The 10,893-nt window shown below is 45.4% G+C and overlaps 1 protein-coding gene across 1 annotated transcript; it reads right to left on the bottom strand.

Annotated features, from left to right (window-relative positions):
* Positions 1–8,672: 8,672 nt before the first annotated feature.
* Positions 8,673–10,650, bottom strand: LOC100216850 (uncharacterized). Its single transcript, NM_001143242.1, has 5 exons — positions 10,286–10,650; positions 9,795–10,018; positions 9,596–9,676; positions 9,449–9,496; positions 8,673–9,333 (listed from the first exon to the last, which is right to left on the bottom strand). Exons 1-5 carry the CDS (start codon positions 10,569–10,571, stop codon positions 9,127–9,129), a joined length of 846 nt encoding a protein of 281 aa, NP_001136714.1. The 5' UTR covers positions 10,572–10,650; the 3' UTR covers positions 8,673–9,126.
* Between the last annotated feature and the right edge of the window lie 243 nt (positions 10,651–10,893).

Genomic DNA, 10,893 nt, shown 5'->3' with positions numbered 1-10,893 from the left:
TTCATCAAACAATACTGCCATGAAATATCTGAGACCTTTCTTGTCTGGATACCTTGGTGTGCCTACTCCTGTTGTGACTGATGATGATGATTCTTTTACACCTAATGATGATGACTTGTGCACTATGTTCTTGCATCAAAGATGTTCTTGTCATGTTATTAATCTAATTGTTAAAGTTGGTCTTCAACATTTGAAAGCTTATATTGTTGACTTTAGAACTATTATAACCTTTTTAAATGCTTCAAATCAACGAATAGCTACATATAAAAGCTATTGTATGAGTATGGCTATTCGTCCTCGTAAGTTTGGTGTTGACATGGATATTAGATGGAATTCTACATACAATGCTTAAGCACCTAGTACCATACAAGTCCAGCTTTTCTGTTTTTATCAAAACTCAATATCCTTTGAATCCTGATGGTACTCCTTTACTCACCGATGATCATTGGACAATTGCTAAAAAAGTTCTTTCTTTCCTAGAATTATTTTATGAATCTACTGTTGCATTGTCTGGTGTTTACTACCCTACTGCTACTTTGATGCTATACCATATTCTGAGGATAGCCAGACATCTAAATGCATTTGAAAATGATAGACTTCTTAGGGTTGTTGTTGTTCCTATGAAAGATAAATTTTTGAAATATTGGAGGGATATTCCTATTCTATATGTTGTTGCATTTATTTTAGATCCAAGGGCTAAGATGAGGGGTTTTAACAAACTTCTTGTCAGGTTAGCTAGCTTAACTGGTACAAATTACTCTAATGTTCCAATTGAAGTTAGATCTAAACTTTTCAAGATATTTTAGTTGTATGAAGCTAAATTTGGTGACGCACGTCTGCGTACTAATCAACACCCAAAGTCTCTTGGTTCTGGCAGCCCCGGTCCTATAATTTTGAGGGCTCCAGGCGAACTGATTATGGTTGGCCCTCTAAACTATATCAAAAATTCTATGATATGCAGCGGGGCAGATTAGTACTTCGTATGTAAATGATGATGTGCATTAAAATTGGTTTTAAAATATATAAGACACTAGATAATATACATCAGTGCAGATTAGCACTTCGCAAGTTTAGAAATAAGAACGACGGCCAGATAATAACATGAATCCTGATTGCTCGATCGTGTGTGCCTAGAGGCTGGAGTAGTGGCGTCCAGCCGGTGGCGGATCCAAAGGGGGGCAAAGTGGGCCATGCCCCCCCCATTTTGTACACTCTTTTATACCTAATGATTATTTAGTATTAAGCGTAGAAAAAAATTAAAGTTTTAGATAGTACAAAGTCTTGTTCTAAATCTCTAAAACTAATAGCTAGTTGCTAAAATTAGCTGAGAAGTTTAGAATGGATCAACTAATTGTTAGCTATACCCCTCAAATAAGTATTAGTTGTTAGATGCCCCAACCCAGCTAAAACCAGTTAACAGTTAGCTCTAGAGGTTTAGAACATGGCCTAAAACAACCATGTTATGAGCCTGCTCGCCGGATCCTCTCGGTCAAGTCCTTGTATCTACCAGTCTGACTCTAATCTTCCCGACACCACCTAAACCAGTTTGCTCGCTGCCCCGTTTCCACCGCCGACCCATTACCGACGTGACGTCACCCAACTTTGCCCCTTCCTAGCGCCTCCGTCCCTTGTCCTGTTTTTCTCGTAACGTCGATCTGCTCGACATGCTAGATCTCGCTCGTCGCAACGATATAACTTATCCCCTGCGGTCGGTGGACTTAGAGAACTAGAAAATCATGGCTCTCATGTGGTCTTTTTGGCCCCCTGAATTTTCATCCTGCGTCCCAGCCTTGGAATCCTAGAGGGCTAGATTGGCGAGATGGCGAACGACGATCACGTGGAGGGTATGGTCGCACAGACGCGCGACGACGTGAGCGTGATGACTGGGCAGTGGGCAACACGTGTCGCGTGGTCCGTGTGCGTCGGGGCGTCCGTGTGCCCAGCCTACTAGCTTGTTAGCTACCTATACTATTTTACTACTAGTAAATAGCTCGTGCTAACGCTACGTTCCTAATAAGGGGAAGAGTGGGGTGAACGACGACGGTGGTGGCGCGAGGGGAGGGGTTGACGGTGGTGTGGACGTGAGGAGGGGATGGCTGAAGGATGATCCAAATAATATTGTCCATTAGATTTGAGTGAGCAAGAGAGATGATGTTATTCAACGATCTGAACCGTTCATTTTGATTTTGTGTTAAGTATGAGTGCAATTTATTTGGTAGATTTACTAAAGATTGAGTATGTGGATTATTTAGTTAGATGAGTTTTGTAAAGTGTAAACTAGTGTATTATATTGTGATATAGATACTAAATATTGGGCCCCCAACCGTCGCCTCTGTTGCATGGGCTCAGGGGCGGCCCTGGGTTCTGGTAAGAAAAAATGGTATGGGATGACATCTATGGTGATGATGACTATGATGGTGAGTTTTCTGTGGGAAGGAGACCAGGTTCTAGTTCTATCTCAACTGTTGCATCCACTTCTGAGCTGGGTCTAGATACATCATGTGTTGTTTTTACCAATTACCATGCCATTGTTTGTATATTTTATGTTTAGCTTGACTAGTACTATCTTTAGTCCGCTTGTTTATTTTTAAACTAAATCATGATAAATAAAAAAGAAAGAGGAAGTATGTATATATGTTAGAGTTTTTTACAGGCTGGTATCTATGTTTGGTACTGTACGATTTATGTGCTGAAATTATTAATCACAAGCTTATCTAACTATCCAACAGATTGTAGCTACCAGATCGTGTCATCACAAAGACCGAAAGGCTTGACCTCACACTAGGGGTAGGTATCGAGCCAGCTCGGCTTGTTATGGCTCGGCTTGTTATGGCTCGTTACTGTAACGAGTCAGCTCGGCTCGGCTCGTTATACTAACGAGCTAAACATCTGGCTCGTTAGGGAGCTCGAGCCAGCTCGTTAGGCTCACGAGCCACACAACTAAAATACAAAGATCTATGTACATAAATATATATAATCAAAAAATCATATTTTAAGTGTTTAACACTAGAAAACCAAAACCTTTCTAATATTATTATCATATTGCCGTCCTAGCTTCTAACTTTCAATATTAAATTGAATAACCAAATATGTATTAACTTACATATTTACAAATCCTTTTATTATAATAAGATAGCAACAAGTATCATTATAAAGCAATTCATCATCCATTTCACAAATATATAACATTTCATTGCACAACACTAACATGCATCATATGCTGCTAGAAAACAAAATTCAAAAAAACCATAACCAATAATCAAATATTAAATATGCAATGCAGGTATATAGACATGCAATAATGCAAATATTTAAGCACATGGCACATCCACACGTGTCCATATCAGATCATAACTACGAGAAGACAAGACTATGAGGGATGAGACGACACCAACGACTCGACAAACCTGTGTTGTGGCTTGGCTCATGTCACACCCGGGCTTTAAGGAACAAAGCCGGGTGCATCTCATACATGCGCCAAGAAGACAACATATATAATAACAGAGTGTATAGAGATAAATGTCATAATAATCAGAGTATTTATTACATAGCGAAAGTCTTACAAAATAAGAGATAAATATAACACGAACTAAGGATCGTCCTTGGCACAGAAGTCAACTAGGGAACGCCACCTAGATCGAATCGAACTCCTCGATAAGCGGCTCCTCTTGAACCACCTGTTCCTTTCCTGTGGGGGTGTGAGACAGCAAGGGTGAGCTCACACATGTTCATCGCTCAACAAGTTGTGGGGAATAATGTGACATGAACTCACAAAGGTGGGAGATCATGAAGTGTAAGGCTGATCCAAAATAGAGGTTAAAGCTGAGCATTGCTTTTATAAGTTGGTCAAAATTTTATTAGCAGTTACTAGTATAAGTGAATACCAAACCATAATAATATAATAGAACAAAATTAATAATAAACCCATGCATATGCAAATGACAAAATCGAATTTAGGTTTCATAATTTAATCATCGGAGAGTCCTGAGCGCCTCATGACCGTGAGCTCGGCTAGTATACCAGTTTTACACTCTGCAGAGGTTGTACCCTTTACCCACAAGTCGTGTTTCCCATGTCGCCAGGGTTAGCTAGGCCCTTAGACACTACCGAGGTGAATGGCTAGGGATCCACTACGAGGCCTTTACAAAGTTCCACTAGCTTCCGAAAACCCGCTACAGTTTATGGGAAGAGCACTTGTAAGAATCCCTCGTCTGACCACCATCGCAGCAAAATCAACCCGAGAACCTACTTGCATGCAACTCCCCTACTGCCCTTGCCCCTTTCGGGTAAGGTAGTCTTCCACTAGCTTTCCTAATTAGTTAGCCAAGGGGTCTCATTCCTCCCTTGTGGTGGCATGTGTTTCTCAAGTTAAGCTCCATGTTCCAATTAACAATAATAAAATGATCTTGTCATGAACATAAATAAAATAACATAATAACTGGAACATGGATATAATAAATGATTATCCCAAAACCATATAAAGCAATAGCATACTACCCAAGTGATTTAGGGGTAAACAAGGTAATGAGATAAACAATCTAGGGTGACCTATTGGGTCCCATCAAAATTAAACCTATGCATGGTAAATGATTACAAAGAACATTATTGGGTAACAAAAGTGAATCAAGGGCACAACTTGCCTGGCACTTGAGATTCCAGTTACCAACTCGCCTTACAGATGACACGTGTCCTCGCGCTAGTCGTAGCAATACAAACAAACATGGTATAGATAAAATTAACATCACACCAAACATAAGTACAAACTGAATAGTAATGATCTACGCGTTGCTACAAGATCGCGGGTTCGAAAACCACTAAAATCGGAGTTAGGGTTATTAAGTTATGATTTTCTAAAGTTATTTAATGCCTAGAATAGAGTTATTCATGTGGATAATTTTAAACCAAGTTTCATAGTTAGACAAAGATACCAGGTAATAAACAATATTTAAACAAAATAAATGCCACTGGAATGAATCAATTTGGAGTTATATATTTTAAGTTATGAATTTCTGAAGGTTTTATGTATTTAATACAAGATTAAGCACTAAATGAATTTTAATGTATCTTTCATGTAAAAACAGTGACACTAATGGATAGGCAATAATATTATAAAAATTTAGGAACTGGAATGGGTCGATTTGGGCTTAGTATAAATTTTCTAGGGATTAAACATGTTTTAATAATTATTTTCACATTAAAATCATTTCTGAAATTAATTTATTTGCCTTTGGTCTGCGCGCATGAAATATAGAAAGCGCAGGGGCAAAATCGAAAGATACCCCAGACTCAAGCTACACCGCATTGGATGGCGGGTTCAATTTCATAAATGTACATGGACTCATCTACAAAACAGCGGATGAAGGGGTATCGGATGATCACCACCCTCCGATCAAACAGGTACGGCTAGGATTAAAATCTCGCACGCTCGAACCGTTACACCACGACCGTCGTTAGATCCAGATCCTAGGGTTTAGCACCTATCCACGCCACGGCCCAACGCCTGCCATCCGATGCCATCGAACGGCCCTGGTCCGTCTTCCCCATCTAACACCTACTCACGACGGCAGCGCCGCCCAAACTCCTCACCGGCGCGCACACCAGTGGTCGCATCAGGGCTTCCCTAGTTAAATCGAGCATGCCTAAAGAAACCATATGATAACGCAAATGGCCAGAGGGTTTTATTACCGATGTTTGCACAGGTGAACGCTCCAGCCACGATGAGGGTAGATCCGCGACAGAAAATGAGCGCCGGTGAGAAATTGCCTCCGGTTCAGTGATTTCCCATAGGATTTGGTCAACGGCGGGCTTCTATAGTGTGTGGCGATGCTCCCCTTACCCCTTCCCGGGACATGAGTGACACCGAAGGCGCTAGGCGTCGACGGCAGACCTTCCTCTCTCGCTCTCGGCAGAACAGCTGTCAACGGTGGCGGACAGTGATTTGGGCAGGAGAGGCGACAAGACCCAAGGAGGAGGGTTTATATCTACTGCGCACCCGATCCCGCAGGTGCGGAGGCTGTTATGCTAGTCGGGTCGCCCAGCCACGCCATGCACGGATCGATGGTTGCAACGGATTTCCGCCGTCTACGGGGCTACCTCCACCGTGCTGCTGGGGAAGAGGCTAACTGACATCCCGATCCCACCAGGAAGTGGCACGACGCGCGCAGTTGGAGACTCGACCAGCACGTGCGAGACACGACGTGGGAGGGAGGCCGGCGCGGACGCACGGCGAGATGTGCGGCTGTTCCGTTTTCAGCCGTGCGACGCGGAGAAGAAGGAAGAAACTGACAAACGGGGGCCACCGACCGGAGACTGGAGCGAGACAAGTGCGCGAGTGGTGTTGGTCGCTGACAAACGGGCCCAGCCCACGCATCCGAGAACCTAACTCAGGCGAGTGGGGGCCACCGGTCAGCGCAGAACTGAAGGCACGCGCGCCGAGAGTCTGACGGGAGGGGCCCGGATGTCGGCGCCGGTCTCCAGTTGGGCCACACGGTGACGCTGGAGGTGGGCCGAAAGCAAGGTTTTGGCCCAGATGCGTGCCTAGTTCCCTTTTCTTTTTCTTTTAATCTTATTTTTTGTTTTCTTTTCTTATTTTGAATCTCAAATTCAACTTGGTGACAAAACTTGTATTTAGATTAAATGTTCCCCTAGACCATACCAAAGTATGAAGCAGTTATTTATTCATAGATTTATTTTGTATAGTATGATATTCCTTTCTTTCCCCTTTTTCCTATTTTGCCAATTCTCCTAAATTCCAATTTGAGGCACTAACATATTTTTTCCTTTAAAATATATATTCTCTTTGTTATATTGTCATAAAATGCATACCCAATAAAATCCAGCATGATGCATAATTTTGTGGCATATCTTTTATTTAATTATTCATTTTTAATGAGGTGTTCACATGTCATGATAAGTATAGATCATAAAATATTGGGCTCTCCTCTATTTTCACTATTTACATTTTTGGGTATTACAGCTCATTTGGCTCGCGAGCTAGCTCACGAGCTAACCCGAGCTGGCTCATTAGAGAACCGAGCTAGAATGCCAGCTTGGCTCGCTATAAAATTAAAACAAGCCGAGTTAAGTTGAGCTACTGACGAGCCGAGTTGAGCGAGTTATCGAGGCACGAGTATTTCATCCAGCCCTACCTCACACTCATGTATATGGACGAACTCTTATTCCTTTTGTAGTACGTGAGCACTTTTGGCACCTTGGGAAAACAAGCACGTCCAGCAAAGTTGGGTCAACTCGACTAGGATCTGTCCTGATTACATACGCGATTCACGCATTGACTTACTCTGTTTTTTTTAAAAAAAAAAGTTAATTAAAACTTTGTTTTCCCTGCGAACCTTGCCCTTGGATGCCTTTGACTATGATATCTTTCGTACTGGAGTCTGGAGTATCTACAATACTCTAGCTACCAACGTTGACTCGCCATCGAGAGGACCGCAAGGTTTTTATTTTCCCCCCGCCCATTCCTAGGTTTAGGTGTTATGAACTCGCCGTATCTGGATGTATATATCGTACGTTTTCCTTCCGACCTCGTACATGCATGCAGCGTGCATGAGGTGGTGTGGTGCCGTCGTTGCACGTTGGCCGGCCACCTCGAGATCGAGGAGCACAAACAGTGCTCTCCTGATTCGAAGCAACCCACAAACCCAGAACAAAAAAAAAGGGGAGAAGAATCGGCAAGATCTGCACCTTATCTTCGAGGATCGCCTTCCCAATCCCGTGAAAGGTCGGCGAGCGCTATCTCATGATCCATCCATTTTTCTATCGATTCCCCAATCCCCATTCTCCACCTGCACTGCACCCTCCCTTTCGCTGAAACTGAAAAGCCTAAAAAGCTAACGGCGTGTGTCAGGTGTGTCGTCGACCCTCCACCAGCACCCGCCGCCGCCGCACCGGTGGGACACCGGCCGGCCAGCCAGACGGGCCCTCTGGCGCTGCCGCCGACGGTGAAGCGGTCGGGAGCAAAACAGCGGCGGCAAAAGCCATCACTTGGTTGGGTTTGGGTCCCGGTGCAGGTGGCCACGTCCGCATTGCGCGCCGCGATGGCGATGTGGCCGCCCGTCTCTCTCGCTGTGCTGTGCTGTGCCCCCTCACTCGTGCGTGGACGGACCACTTTGTCACCGGCGAGATCCACATATCCCGTCCCAGATTCGACCTCACCCTTCATCTTTACCCGCTCATCATCGCAGAGGCTTTATATTAGTCGCTGTGATTCATGCAAAAGCGAGATGAGACGCCGGCAGTGATGATAATGGGTCACGGTCCATCATATTTTTTTAAATCCTAAATAAATTTTATTTTAAAAATAATAGAAATAGAATCTGATTATAATTTAATCTGATTTTTAAATTTTACTATAGTGTAAAATTTAGAGTCATGGGATATAGCCAGCCGCAAACGGAAGACTCGGACAGCACAGCCGCCTCTCGTTCGCTTCTCTCAGTGTGACATTACTCTCCACGTCAAGGAGAAAAAATATATAATTCTAACATAATCTTATATTCTAAAAGTCTGATTAATACAGATGATTTTTTATGTTTATGATATTAAATAAATGTCATTAAATAAATTATAAAATACATTTTATAATAAATTAATTTAAACAATAGATATAAATAATATTCATAAAAATAAAAAATAAAAACTGGCTAAACGCATATCACTTTAACTAAATGTCACATAACGTAAAGCTGCGACTTTCTTCCGAAGATTAGTTGGCGTATGCGTTTTGGACGGCACGGTCCAATTATTGGGCGGGATCGGGGAGCTCAGAGCCACACCCACACGACGCCTTGCGCCCGTCGCCGCCTCCTCGGATTGGAACACGAAACGAACCCACTCGAAGTCGAGACAGGGACCCATCAACCCCCAAATCCCAGCTGATCCCTCTCCCCTAATTCCATTCCACAACACTGCTAGTATTAGTGTATTACAACGCAATGCACTTCACAAACATTCCTTGCGCACAACAAAACAGAACAGAACACACCAACACAACCAGCAAGACCGAAACCCGGCTGCGCGCGGCAGCCTGACGAGGCTGATAATACTTGATGAAACGCATGCTCGCAGGGGAAGCCAAATGCGAGTAGCTCCCTCGGCGTCCCGGCCGAGTCACAGAACCTTGATGGCCCCCGCCGCGCCGCCGCAGACGCACCGGGAAGGGGGCGCGATGCTGAGCTCCAGGCCGTTGACGGCGATGCTGAGCTCCAGGCTGTCGACGGTCGAGGCCGTTTCCAGGCCGGAGGCCATGGAGAGCGAAGTCCCCGCGGGAACATGGGAGTTCTTGTTGAAATAGTAGTAGTCAGTCAGTTGATTAACCTGTCCAAAGGATCATTCAGTTCGCTTGTCAGTTTTGCTCAGACTATTATATAGTACATGAAAACGTCCTTCCGCCCTTACTACCAGTGCAATAGAGGGCATAAGGTTACCTTACCTGCATGTTACTGCCTAAAATCTCTCCGAGGCCTCTATATCTTGGTATCTGAGGAGAGGGAGGATAAAAAATTCACTGTTCAGATCTTGGGTTCTCAGTTACCACCAGGACAAGGAGAAAACACAGCGGAAGGAGTATATAAATTACGGGGACGTCGCCGCGGTCGGTGTGGATTATCTCCTGCGTAGGCGCCGGTTTGGCAGCGACGATGCTCTGAGGGCCTGGCACCTGAAACGAAACAAAAAAAAAAAGGGGGGGAGAAAGAAAGAGGACGATTAGCGCTGTTGGCTGGCTCCAAGATCTGACGAATCGTTCTTGTACTGTACCAGTTGGAGTGCTAGCTCACCTGGTTGTCCTTGTAGTCCGCGATACCGACGTCGAAGAGGCTCGCCCGGCGCTTCTTCATACCGGGGTTGGTCTGCCGGAGGAAGTACTTCTGGGCGTGGCTGGCCACCTGCGTCGCCGTCCTGGTGGTGACGAAGCCCTTGGAGATGCCCCTCCAGTCCCCCTTGCCCAGCTGCCTTAGCCCGTCCAGGAACTTCCTGTGCTCCTCCTCGGTCCATGGAATTCCTGCGCCGATTCCACCGAACAACGGATCAATTCACAGTAAAAGCATTTCTGGGCTGCAAGATAGCTGCCGTTGACTCGCACGGAGATACTTTTGTGTGTGTGTGTGTGTTGTGTAAATGCCTGAATGTTTTACTGGTTGGTTTCTGAATCTAAGAAAGGACAACATTTTCCGTTGGAATCCATCGTCCATCGTGGGATTAATTACAAGAAGAGCAGAGCAGTAAAGAAAGCGATTGATAGAAATCCAGAAAGAAAAAAAAAGCTCACCTTTCTTCCTGTCCTGTGCCTTGCGACGGCGGCGCTTCTGCTGGCCGGACGCCAGCTCCGCGTCGTCGGAGGCGTACCCCTTGCAGCCCTCTTTCTCCTCCGGCGACAGCAGCGGGTTGATGGTGAGGTCGGGCATGCTGGAGCTCTTCCTCAGGTCCATCGGCGACTCCTCCGGCTCCCCGCTGCCGCCACCCCGGTGGACGTCCACGCCGAACAGCCTGAGGAGCACCGGCGTCATCGTCTCCCTCCGCTGCTGCCCCTCCTCCTCCGGCCGGTCCATGTCCATTCGGTCCCTGCTTTGGATGTGCTGCTTTGGAGGCTACCGTAGGCCGCACTCGCGGTTGCGGCACAAGAGGCCAAGCAGGAGAAGAGTACCTGTGGTGCCCCGCCCCCCTGGGGGGGCCTTGCTCCGTTGGTCTTGCTTACATTTATGGGATCGTATCCAGTGCACAAGGGCCACGCCGTGCACAAATGCACAAAACGAAATCTGGCCGTCCATTTTCCATCCAACGACATGACGGCGCGGGGGGTTTTTCACAAAACAGACTCGGCAAGCTACGGAGGCTGCGGGAGGGTTCATCTGCATATTTACGACGGCCGTTGGATGG

This window comes from Zea mays, chromosome 1 (assembly GCF_902167145.1).
Source record: "Zea mays cultivar B73 chromosome 1, Zm-B73-REFERENCE-NAM-5.0, whole genome shotgun sequence".
Taxonomy (NCBI): domain Eukaryota; kingdom Viridiplantae; phylum Streptophyta; class Magnoliopsida; order Poales; family Poaceae; genus Zea; species Zea mays.
Note: the sequence above shows the minus strand (reverse complement) of the source record. Positions and strands in the feature narration are given on the sequence as shown.